Genomic DNA, 13,209 nt, shown 5'->3' on the forward strand with positions numbered 1-13,209 from the left:
AGGCTTTGGAGTTGGACGGAGCCCTGTTGAAGACCTCACCGAAAGGCTGTTTGACCTTGAATGTGTTCCTTTACTTCTCTGGGCCTCAGTTTCCTTATTTATAAGAGAACGATTTCCACATCTAGCTGGTAGGGTTTTGTGAGAATTGAACATAAGGTGCCTGTAATACTTGGCACATTGTAGGTTCTCAAAAATGGTAGCTATATTCATGTATGCCTTGCCTCATTCCATCGGGACTTGCAGCAATTCATTACAGAAACACATGCTATGAATGGTAAACAAGAAGCAAAATGTACACATTGAGGACCAGGGAAAATGTACATTAGAGTATTAGTCAAGGCCAGGGGTGGGGAAGTGGACAACATGTTATTAATAAACATGCCATTAGGGACCTGCCTTAGGGAGGTCTTTGATTAGGAAAGTTATTATGAAGATTCCTAGCAGCAACATGCAAAAGGAAACAAAATAAATCATAAAGCCATTTTGTTGGAGAAGAGGAATTGATCAGGTCTTCATGGAAAGGAATTCTTTTCCTGGCATTTGGCTCATACTGAATATCACTATTATAAATAGTAGCATGCATATTCAGCGTGGTGAGCATGAGAAGTGCCTGTGACTTCAGCTTTTTAATCTCGTGGTGAGGGTGGAGTCATCTCTGAGGCACGGCAGACTTCATGCTCTCCTCTCTTAGAGGGAGTGCCTGGTTAGTCCTGAGGCCCTATGGAGGAAGGGACAATGGCTTACTCATTTCCGTGACCCCTGTGTCCAGCGCAGTGCCTGCAGTAGAGCTGACACTCAGCAATGCCGCTGAACTGACCAGAACAGAATGAAGATGGCCTCTTTCCTAGGTTAACCCCAAACACCAAGCTTTCAGCAGAAGACACTACAGGTTGTCATCTTAAAAAAAACTTCGGCTGGGAGTCAGGTGGCTCCATCTCTGCCAAGATTAGCTTTATGTGTTGACCCAAGTCAACTTCTTTGAGCTTCCATTTCCATTGTTAAAATAATACCTCTGTTTGCCTCAATAAGATAGGGGTATGAGAGCAGACATGTGACACTTCTGCCATTTGTCACCAGCCTTATGAGTCCCAGAGTTTATCAGTGGAGTCTCTGGTCTGTTCATGAAGCAGCTGAGGAAGTTTTGGGGGAGGCAGGGTTATAAGGATGGGGTGGGTGCCCATGTCGACGAGAACGTCCCACACCTAACGACCTGCCACATGCTCCCTCGTGGAAGTGGAGGGGGGCGGTATGGCTGGGCACAGGGGCAGGCGGAATGGTGAGACAGCAGACGTCCTTTCCCTCACCGCTGAAGCCCTTCTTATAGTGAATACATCACAGATCAAAACAATTCCTATAATGCTAAATGAAGGCATGCTCTCCAATGAGAGATCTAGAACTAATATTTAATCATTCTTTATAGCCTACTCTCTTGTGAATGTCTCTGTTTTGTTTCTGAGCTAGAGGCAAGCTTGTTAAGAGCTCAGACAGGGCCTTCTTTGTCTCTCTACCCTTCTGTCTTTAGTAAAAGGCCTGATGTGCAGTGGGTCGACTGTGATATTGACAGTGCATGGTAAAGATGAGGTGCTCAATTAATACCTATTTCACTGGGATATGGGATGTGGCGGAACCACTTTGAAATAGCCCTATCCCCAGCTCTCAGACCAACCCCGCTAGAAAATCTGCAAGCACATTTTTGTTCTGCTTAATCTGCTGGGCTCTTGGTAGTGTGCAAGTCATTTCTTGTTATCAGTGGAGTAGAAATTTTCCTGGTTAGGCTGTTACCCACTCATTTATTCATTCAGTAACATTTATTTATACAGTACTTATTGTCTCAAGGCTGGGTGGGAGGCAATGGGAATACATCAGTAATTGAAACAGACAATATCCCTGTGCTTATGGCGCAAATGATCTGTTGGGAGAGGCAGACTTCAACTAGAAATTTCATTTACCTCAACACTATGACATGCTTATTATTATTGAATATTATTAATGTTGAACATGTGTTCAATACTAACGCATTGAACCCTCATGATAACCTTATGAGGTAGGCACTAATTTAATCAACATTTTAGAGATGGGGACAGTGAAACAGCTCACAGAATGGTGAAGCAACTCACTCATGGTCACACAGGTAGTATGGAAGCCGGCATTTGCACCCAGGCCTCCCAATTACAAGAGGAATAAGAATTATAGAAGTGGAAGTACACTGGGCCCTGGGGACTTATAGCAGGAACACCTAACAGAGTTGAAGGATCAGGGAGGGCCTCCCTGAGTATTAGCTGATTTGTCAGATGATCATGCTTTGTGGTTATCAAATGTTTGCCAGCATTTACTGTAAGCCAAGCCCCGTGGCTGGCCCCTCTGAGGGATGTATGGATGTAGAGGGTATTGTCCACAGAGCACTCGGGGTCCTAGGCATGCCAGTTTCTGCTGTTCTAGTTCTCTCCTAGCTTTTGGAAAAAGGTTACCAGGCACCTGCTCACAGCCCTACCGCTTCCCAGAGTGGGCAGGATCCAGTTGGGCAGTTATCATTTCCTAGTTCATCAGCAAGGATTGGCACTAGTCTTGCAGCCCCAAGTCTGAGGGTGACACTCTGAGCTGAGGCCCATCCCTGGGGAGGCGTTTCTTATCGAGGCCAGGTCGGCCTCTGGCTTCTTGCCAACTGGAATACCTTCCTCCCGCAGGGTCCTGGTACCTGGTGGGGCACTCGTGCCCTGTGTCCCTATTGGTTGTTTGAGACCTGCTTCCTTCCCTTTCTGTTCACCCTATTTCCGCCTCATCGCCAGTCACTTTCCTGGGCTGCAACCTGTTTTGCCATGCTCTGCATCCACCTTGGACTTGGAGCTTGCATACCAAGTTCCTCCGGGCTGAACTTACTGGAGTTGGGCAGCATTTGACAGTCTTCTTCGGATGGGATCTCCTATTAGCTCTATAAGGGCTGTGCTGCTCATTTTCTGTTCACTCCCATCCCCACCCCAGAGATCTGAGCTGCACTTCTCCACTCTGCTGGGAGCCCTGCGAGGCTAACCTCATGGACTGCATACTTAGATTCCTGGAGGGGAAAAGGGATTGACCCCAGATAGTTCTAGTAAGGAAACCTTACTCATAGGGCTTTTAGAGGTGTGGGCAGGGTTGTGGAAACAAATAAGGCAGGTGAGGCACCCAGACACTGGCAAAAATGAGAAGCAGTTACCACCTCTATGGCTATGAGGACAAGGAGGGGCAGTTGCACTCACAGAGCTCCGTGGGGGCTGGAACCATGGAACAAGAGCTACCTGGGAGGAACTGGGGTCTTGGAGGGATGCAGCCATTGCCAGAAAAGGCCTTCTACCCCAGGGGAGGAGTTGGGAAGAGGTACTCCAGCCACTTTCCCCTCCCAACTGATAAGAAAGTCCATGGGGTTAGTGGGTAGAGGGTATTGTTCACAGAGCACATGTATAGAGTACAGAGTATAGAGTAGGGCTGAAAAGGGCAGGTCAGATCTCTGGGGTGGGGATTCGGGTAAATGCAGAATAGCACCGCCTTTCTTCAGGTTTCCCTTCAGTAGCCCATCATGTACAGGTGTATTCTCACCAGGTTATAAGCTCCATGAGAATGGATTTTTTTTTTTAAATTGTGTTTTTATTTTCAATGGATAAATTACAATTGTGTATTTTTATGGGGTACAATGTGATATTTTGATGCATATATACGATGTGGAATGATTAAGTCAAGCTAATTAACATATCCATCACCACACATATATATGTTTTGTGGTGAGAATATTTGAAATTTACTCTCAGCAATTTTGAAATATACAATACATTGTTAGTAACCGTAGTCACCATGCTATGTAGAGATCTCGAAAAGTGAGATGATGCAGATGTTTCTGTGCCTGGCTTACCCCATGGACTGTATCTAGCATCCTGCCTTCCAGGTTCATCCATGTTGTCATAAATGGCAGAATTCCTTTCTCTTTTCTTTTCCTACCTTCCTCTCTCTCCCTCCCTCCCTCCCTCCCTCCCTCCCTCCCTCCCTCCCTCCCTCCCTCCCTCCCTCCCTCCCTCCCTCCCTCCCTTCCTTCCTTCCTTCCTTCCTTCCTTCCTTCCTTCCTTCCTTCCTTCCTTCCTTCCTTCCTTCCTTCCTTCCTTCCTTCCTTCCTTCCCTCCTTCCTTCCTTCCTTCCCTCCTTCTTTCCTTCTTTTTCTCTTCTTTTTTTAACAGCGTCTTGCTCTGTCACCAGGTTGGAGTGCAGTGGCGCCATCTCAGCAACCTCTGCCTCCCTGCTTCAAATAATTCTGGTGCCTCAGCCTCCCAAGTAGCTGGGATTACAGGTGTGCACCACCGAGTCTGGCCACTTTTTGTATTTTTCGTAAAGACAGGGTTTCACCATGTTGGTCAGGCTGGTCTCGAACTCCTGACCTCAAGTGATCCACCCACCTTGGCCTCCTGAAGTGCTGGGATTACAGGCGTAAGCCACTGCGACTGCCAGAATTCCTTTCTTTTTAATGTCTGAATAGTATCCCATTGTGTACGTAAACCACATTTTCTTTATCCACTCATCTGTTGATGGCCACTTAGGTTGACTCCATATTTTGACTATTGTGACTATTGTGAAGAGGCACAGATCTCTTTGACATCCTGGTTTCAAATCAAGTCTGAGGTTTTGTTTTTGTTTTTTGACTGATACTGATGTAGCTCAAGCACCTAGAACAATGTCTGGTACATAATAGATTCTCAACAAATGCCCCTATCTGCCCTGGCCCGTCATTCTGAGCTGGGCAGCACCTTAGTGTGGTGACTTCAGAAGCCTTCCTAAGTCTGGTGATCCGACCCACGCAGAGGGCTCTAATGCCATGGCTGGGGTGCCATGGGAGGGTTCCAGCTGTGCTCTCTCTGTGTGGAGGATGAACCTAATACTTCAGGCAGCCTTGGCTTCAGGTGTACCAGTGAGGGTGGGAGATGGGACGAGAACTGTGAGTGATAGCCGTGTGCAAGACACAGGCCTCATGTTTCTTTTTGACCTTGAACTCCCTCTGCAGGTGGCTCCATGTTAATCTCTGCAGTCTGCTGCTTCTTCCTGTTTTTTGGCAACAGCGAGTCTGCGATGATTGGCTGGCAGTGCCTGTTTTGTGGGACAAGCATTGCGGCCTGGAATGCTCTGGATGTGATCACAGTGGAGCTGTATCCCACCAACCAGAGGTCAGTTCTTCCATGGGCTTTCCTCAGGGACTTGTTTGGGTTTCTTTGGTCAGAAGTCTACCTGCTCCCTGAATCTCATGCTGTACATGGCCATCGTGGTCTTTCTGCTGTTCCATGAAACAAACATCTCTTACGTTGGGCTTCTCCTGCATGGGGGATGGCGTAGACCTGAAAGTTGGCAGGCTAGGGCTTGATAAGGTTGGAAGGATGGCAAGAAGCAAAGGATGGGAGCAGACTATGTCCAGGAGAAGGAAATAAGAGTGAAAAGTTGGCAAAACCATACATGTCATGTAATCCACAAGAGAGAACAGACCTGCCAATGGGAGATAAGGCAAAAAAGTGAAGAACTGGAATAGCACAGGGGCAGGGAGATAAATAAAGCTCAGGAGGCAGCATGAAGTCCAGGGAATCTGCAGAGAATGTGGCAGGGAGACCCAGGGGTTACTTTTATTTTGCACAGGTCATATATGGGGAGAGGCCTGGTTTAAAGGCATAGGGTGAAAGTCATTACTTAGTAATTGTTTTTCTTCGTGGAGGGGGAATTGTGAATTTTAAGGAGAGAAGATAAGAGGCCCCGTGTTCAAAAAGGAATGTGAAATGGTAAGGAAGGTGGGTAAATGAAATTCTGCAAAAACCTTAGTGATATTTCCAAAATTGGCGACAGAGGTGTTGGGATATAGATAACTAAGGAAGAACACAATGTGTCATATTTGGAGCCCCTCTCATTTGAGTCAAAGAACTGCTAAGTTTTATGCAAAATAACAGGAGGACAAATGATTATTATTTGAATATGATGTGATTTTACATCTAGGAAACCTAAGAAAATTAACTAATGAGACTACTAGAGAGAAAAAGACAATTTGGTCAGGTGGTCAGTAATAAAACTAAATTATGTATAGGTTTGAAAATATATTGAAAAAGTTAAAGATGCAATTCAAATCCATTTAATAACAGCAGACATCATAAAATAATCAGGGATTAACTTGACAAGTGAAACACTTAAGAAAACCATAAAGCTTTACTAAGAGATATTTTAAAAAGACATATAAGAGAAGATAAATATATGCCAGCTCAGTGACTTGGGAGGCCGAGGCAAAAGGATTGCTTGAAGGCAGGAGTTTGAGATCAGCCTGGGCAATATAGTGAGATCCCATCTCTACAAAATAGTTTAGAAAATTAGCCAGGCATAGTGGCATGTGCCTGTAGTCCTAATTACTCAGGAGGCTGAGGGGGAGAGCTGCTAGAGCCCCAGGGGTTCAAGGTTATAGTGAGCTAGGATCACAACACTGCACACCAGCCTGGGTGACAGAGACAGACCCTGTCTCAGAAAATGTATATATTTATGGATTATATATTTATATATAATTATGATAATACATATAATTGGTAGCACATAATTAGTATATTTTTATTATATATAAATAAATGTATATATATTTAAGAGACAAGATACACCTAATTTTGGATAAGAAGATTCAATCTTACAAAAATGTCAAATTGTATTTAGTTTTTTTCTAACATAAAAGAGTTCATTCAAAATTCAACAAGTTTTTTTCCCCCCCTGGGAACTTCAAAAAAGTTTATTTTAAAAAGTACATATGTTAAAAGATCCAAGAAAATACAAAAACAAAAATACTAAGACAAACGAACGAAAAAGACTGGGTTGGTGATTATAAAGCTACAGTGTGGTACAGTTATAGACAAAAATGAAAGAAGAGTTTTAAGTACAAAAATGTACCCACTTTCTTAATAAACTTGTGGTACGAGAAAGAAACATTTTATTTCACTTGGGGAGAGGTAGTATTGGGAATATTGCCTCTGCATACAGATGGGGTCATGAAAGAATAAATGATTAGTAATAGTTCTCACTGGAAAGTGGGATTGAAAGATCATAATTAGCATTAGGTTTTGCTGTGGCTGACAGAAACCTCAAATACATTGCTGTGGTCTTGAGAAGGTTAAGCATTGCATTTTTTCTTTCCTGAAAAAGTCTAGAGTGGGTGGTGCAGGCTCTTTCTATCTCATTGTTTTTCATTGCATGGACTCACCATGGTCCAAAATGAAACCATCTCTGTTCCATCATGAAGCAGGGTAGAAGGAAAAGAATGAAGGGGAACAGAGCAAAAGGCCCACCCACAATGTCCCTTAAGGAAGCTTCTTGGAAACTGCCGCCACTTTCACTTACATCCCATTGGCCAAAACTAAGTCACATGGCCATTCTCAGCAGCAAATGAGTCTGGGAAATGTCCTACATTTGGGGAAACGCTATTTGGGGGCCACTGGCAGTCTCTGCTTCAGGACAGTTGAGTGTTAAAAGGGGGAACACTTACATTTTCTGCTTTGCATACTTCTTCATCCTTTCAGGATTTCCATAGTAAGCATGTCGTACCTGTAAAAAATTTTTAAATAGATATCTTTGAAAAAAAAAAACCAAAAAAGAAAAACACTTGAAGAAAATACTTCAAAATGTTAACAGAGGTGATTGTCTCTCGGTGAAGAGGTTAGATATCCATGCATCTTTATATTATTCTGTATTTCCAAATTTGACTACAATGAGAATGTGTTATTTTTCTATTTAGGAAAAAGAATTCCCTCGTACCCCTCTTCCCCCTGCAATAAGGAAAAGAAAGATTCCAGTCCTGTTCATCTAATGGGGTTCAGAATGTCAGAATTATTTCCATTCTTCTTCTTTTACAGAGCAACAGCCTTTGGCATTCTCAATGGATTATGCAAATTTGGCGCCATCCTGGGAAACACCATATTTGCTTCTTTTGTTGGGATAACCAAAGTGGTCCCCATCCTTCTGGCTGCTGCTTCTCTGGTTGGGGGTGGCCTGATTGCCCTTCGACTGCCAGAGACTCGAGAACAGGTCCTGATGTGAACCACCTATGGGAAAAGGAAAGGTCAAGAGAATCTTGTCCAGGACACTAAAATGCATCCACACTTCCTGCCTATCACGGTCCAGAGGGCACCTCGGATAACACGCGAGGAGAAGTTGACTTTGTGACCCCTAGTTTAGGACCCACTTCAGCTGTCAATATGTTTGTAACTCAGGTGACTGTTTTGGGGGTGCCCTGAGCCACCCTTAGAATCACAGAGCTGCGCGTTTAACTTCAGGTCTTCCCAGTCCAAGGCAGGGAGAGGATTCTCCAGTGAGTGCACACACTATGCGAGGAGTAAGCATTTCTGTAAGTCAAGTGCAAGGACTTACTTGCATTTCAAAAGGAATTAGAGGGTAAGAAATACCCAAGCTCCTCCATAAAGCTCCTTGGAGCCCAACAACTTAACAAATCAACTTGGCTGGAAGTTAGAGTCATTATATGAAGATTGGGCTTGAAGTACAGGATACATATATTTTTGCATTTAAAAGTATCACCTATCATATTTTCCACTCGAATACTGGCATGGTAGCATTGAGAATACTCTGATCTGGAAAGCCAAATATTTGAGCAACATCTATAGAGATCTACTTTTCTCCTAAGTCTCCTAGGCTTTCCATGATAATTAGGTGATACATTTAAGAAGGATATTTATTTCTGTTTTGCTCTATTCAAAGAAATTGAATGAGTTAGGTATTCTGTAAACTAAGTTTGTATATAACTTTATTTGGGTTTAATTTCCACAACTGGTATCTGCAAATATTGCCAGCATTTTAGCCATATTTTGGGAGAACTTGGTGTTTAAGGTCCCAGGAAATGAGGTCTGATCAAACGAAATGCAAGCACAATTTCTTACAGCCATTTAACTTTCTGCTGGGAGGATGTACTTAACAAACTCACGTTGTGCAGTCCAGTTAATCCAGGCACTTTGTTTGTGCAGTTGGAGTGAGTAGTTACTTCTCTGTCTTACACAGATGACTTGTGAAACTCAAGCTTACCATCTTCAGTGCTGGCATTTTACTTTGCCACTCACCCCAAAACAACGTGAGATGTGTTCAGTGGCCTCTGGTACTCTTTCTGGCAAGAACCAAACAACATGGGGACTGAGGGAGGGATGGGGAAGTGTAGCCACAGTTCTTCCAAGTGTAAATACTTTTTGTTTGTTCTAGCGGTAAAATGCAAATGCAATCCATATTTGTTAGAATGGTTGGGTCTCATGAGAAATCTATGCTATGTGTCCAGGGCTTTTGAAACAGAGTCCATTGGAGTGGGAGTTAGGGAGTGTAGTGGATGCCAAATATGTCTTTCTTCAGTGCTTAACTCTTTCCTGAAATCCAGTTTTGAACATAAACAGGGGTGTGGGTTGGGGGAGGAGCCTAGGACAAACCTGTCTGATGAAGGTCAGCAATAGACTGAAGTCTTGACTGCATGGAAGAGGAACAACATCAGAAGTGTCTGACAATGGAGGGGACAGTGAGCTATGCACAACCGCCAGTGGAGGTGAACTTGAACCTGCCCAGGCCGAATGAACATCAGCCTGCAAGAACTAGTTCTTTGAATTGATTTGCAATGCTCTCAATGGCTATAAAGTGCCACATTTTCCCTGCCAGAGATCTCCAAAAATTTCAAACAGAAGAATAATGGCTGCATCGAGTGTCTTCTCAGTTTTGGAGAAATGCTTAGGTCCTATGATAGCTTCGGGACATCTTTCTGTAATTTTCCTCAATTAATGGGTTGGTAGGGGTAAATCTTATGACACCTTTCCACTGTCGATTTGTGATCAGTTTTAATGGTTAAAATGTTTACTCTGCTTCTGTCAACCCTCACCTTTTTATTTACACCCCCCCTTTTTTTCTGTACAGGGAGAGAAGACATATCGACTCTGACTGGACACCCTGATTCCTCCAAATATATATACCACTGTGTATTAATCTTTCTCTCAGTGTTTTATAGGGGTGCCTAACATAATGCTATGTCAATAATGAAAGGCTTGATGTAATATAGCTGTAATTTACCTTCCATATGAATGCAGTGGTTAGTTAGGTTCATAAAAGAGAATTGTGTGAGTCTGGGATTACCACATCTAAAACATTATTCTTTAATGGGATAATACAATTCATTGAACAGCTACCACTTAAAAAATTTGCAGGACAGTTAGAGCCTGCATTTCTAGTTAAGATGGATCTTGTAAATTTAAAATTGGATTAACTTTTGAGTGCTGGGGTGGCTGCAATAATTTGGGGGCTAACTCCATTTGGTTTCCAAGCTCTCACTTCTGCATTATCTTTATGGGTCTTTAAACCAGCCACCTAACCAATCAGCAATTCCCATCTGATCTATCACTCAGGCTTTTGTAGAGTGCAGCCAAGCTCTGCAGACTTTTCTCATGAAGGATTGTCTAGCACAAGTACCTGGCTACTTAAATGCTGTCACTCCTGCTGAGATAAATGTGTCTTTAAAAATAGTCTCTGTGGCAGGTCACTGGGGGACAGTGTACAGCATCTGGCCATCCACTTCTTTTTCATTTCATGTTCTACCCCAAGAGACTCCCGATGTCGGCTGTGGAGGGTTAAAAGGATGAGGCTCTCCTTCGTTTAGCAAATCTGTTCACAGTTCATGATGATGTATTTTATGATGCCAAGCTTGGAGATAGTTGCTTTCCGTAGTCCCAACTGTATTGTGTCATCTCCTGATACTGATTTTTGATCTTTTGTTTTATTAAAAATAATTAGTGAAAGAGGTGTGCCTATCTGTGAAGTTTGTAGTACATTATCCTGAAGTTATGTAACAACCCCCAACCCCAGCGTTCCCTGCTACCTTGTGTTCATTAAAACTAAACAATAAAAATAACTGTAAGAAAACCTTAAGAACTGGGGTTAGAGATTATTTTCAGGCACTAGGATCTCTTCTGTATTCCTAAATTGACTGAATCAGCAGGGAGAAACATCGAGAATCGCTTCCTTCAACTTTTTATTTTGCAACATGGGGACCTCAAGAGGTTAAATGATGTGGCCCAGGTTACATGTAATGTGAGGAGAGGGTGACAAGGCCTAAGGTGATGCTCTTGTGACAATTCTGGGGAAGCCTGCAGTTTGGGGAATGGGACAATGTGACACATATTCTCCGTTCCCTGAGACCATTCATTGACTATCCCTTGGTGGTTTTACTAGAATGAGAGGAAGCATCAGTTTAAACATAAAAAAGATTAGTATTCGTTCATTCATTCATTCATTCATTCATTCATTCAGCAAATCCTTATTGAGCCCTGACTGTGGGCCAGTCCCTGTGCCAAGTCCTGGGGACATAGTGATGAAAAAACTGGTTACATTTTCTGCCTCCTGCCTCATTCCACTTACAGGGAGTAGGCAAGTGGATATTAAATTGGCCATAAACACTGAGGACAATGACCTTACAATCCGCAAAATGCACCTTTCGTTTGTAAAAATATTGCTACTACTTTACTTGTCAGCTGTGGATTTCCAAATGTGGTGGCTCCCTCCTCTTTTTTTTTTTTTTTTTCCTTTGAGGAGTGTACCATTTTTTAATCTTTATAAACTAGGTAAGGGAAATGATGCACTTGCCCGTTTTCTACAGACCTAATCGATTTTTACCTAATCAGTTTTACAGAAAATGTTACATGGAAGAAGAGATAGGGGCCAGGAATGCAAGAGGGACATTGGTGAGTGGGGTAAGAATCCCAGTAGCCCTGGGAAAGGTGTCTCCACTTCCACATCTGGCTTTTCTAGGAGGCATGTGTGCTAAATGACCTGGGATTGTGTTGGATGGCATACGACTGAAAGTTCAAAGAAAGCAATTTATAATAAGTTTACAGTTTAGGAAAAAGAATTCCCTTTCACCCCTCATCCCCCTGCAATAAGGAAAAGAAAGAGCCCAGTATCACCTAATTATCGTGGAAATTATTTTACTCTCATATGAAGGGAATCTGGAGGAAGGAAAGCCAGGGCTGGTGTGGCTGCCTTTTGATCCCTGGGAGCACACTCCTGCCTTCAGACTCCTTGATCTTGAGTGCACAGTTTCCATCACTGAGGCTGCCTCATGGGCTAAGATGGCTGTTGAAGCACTGATCCTCGCATCCACATTTCAGGCAGGAAGCAGAAGGAAGGGCGATGGGCAAAAGGGCTGTGCCTTGCAGCCGAGCCAGTCTCCCTTTGCTGCAGAGGAGGCAGGGAAATGTGGTATTTACTGGGAACATTGCCGCCCCTCCTCCAAATTGAGGGTCTTGGCTCCAAGGATGAAAGCCGGAAAGGATAGGTGGATCAGTGCTTCTTAAACTTTTGCATGCATCAGAATCACCCAGAAAGATGTTAAAACTCCCTCTGCAGGGCCCTACCCCCAGAGATTTGGATTCAGTAAATCTGGGGTGGGGTCTGAAGAATCTACATTTTTTAACAAACTCCCAGGTTACATAGATGGTGTCAATTCTCAAGCCATATTTTGAGTAGCACTGACACTCTTCCAATAGGTAGTACTTTCATTTGTCAGGGAAGTTCTATTGCTCTGATAACTTCAACCCAACCAGAAGCTCACGAAAACTAGCAACCCATGAAAAATGATCACCATTTCCCTAGAGCTCTGAGACAACTAGTGGTAGTGCAACAGTAACCCAAAAATGTCAATGAAAATATTTCCTTCCCCAGAAACTGCTTGGTTTCACTCAGGTCCTGTCCTTATGGGTCTGCGGCTGGTTGCAGGGCTTGAAGTATTTGGGAAGCTTAGCAAAGGGTGAGCCCTTTCCCCTGGGGGTTGGTGATCTTTGTTTTGGCCATTTCCACCTGGTGAAGATTTTCATAGACAAACATGCTTGTGGCATCTTGTAATTCATTGTGCCTTATGATGGGCCTCTGGTTCTATAAGCTTCCCCCTAGCTAGGGATCCACGGGGGTGATCAAGATGTGACTGGATGTGAACCTGACCTGCTGACAGTCCACCTGAACTTGCCTACAAATGTCTCTTGAAAAGGATGAAAAGCCTCCTCCTTTAGACAAGGAAGACAGAGTGGGGTAAATTTCTCTACATAGATCTCATTCGAAAACAAATTTACAGAATGCAGAATGGCTACTCTGTGTCTTGTGCTATGCTAGGTCTCTCTCTCTACATGGACTTTGACCCTGTCCGAAACATTGTGCTTT

General features: G+C 43.4%; 1 protein-coding gene across 5 annotated transcripts in view; it reads left to right on the forward strand.

The window, feature by feature from the left end:
- The window catches only part of SV2B (synaptic vesicle glycoprotein 2B), a 188,541-nt gene extending 177,615 nt beyond the window's left edge, over positions 1-10,926 (forward strand). For all 5 annotated transcript variants that reach the window (XM_065548468.2, XM_065548467.2, XM_065548473.2 and 2 more), the window contains 2 exons: positions 5,021-5,180; positions 7,878-10,926. In XM_065548468.2, the coding sequence (XP_065404540.1) occupies positions 5,021-5,180; positions 7,878-8,061 (344 nt within the window). In that variant the 3' untranslated portion in view covers positions 8,062-10,926. The remainder of the gene's footprint in view (positions 1-5,020; positions 5,181-7,877) is intronic.
- Positions 10,927-13,209: the final 2,283 nt, after the last annotated feature.

The sequence above is a fragment of the Macaca fascicularis genome, chromosome 7 (assembly GCF_037993035.2).
Source record: "Macaca fascicularis isolate 582-1 chromosome 7, T2T-MFA8v1.1".
NCBI lineage: Eukaryota > Metazoa > Chordata > Mammalia > Primates > Cercopithecidae > Macaca > Macaca fascicularis.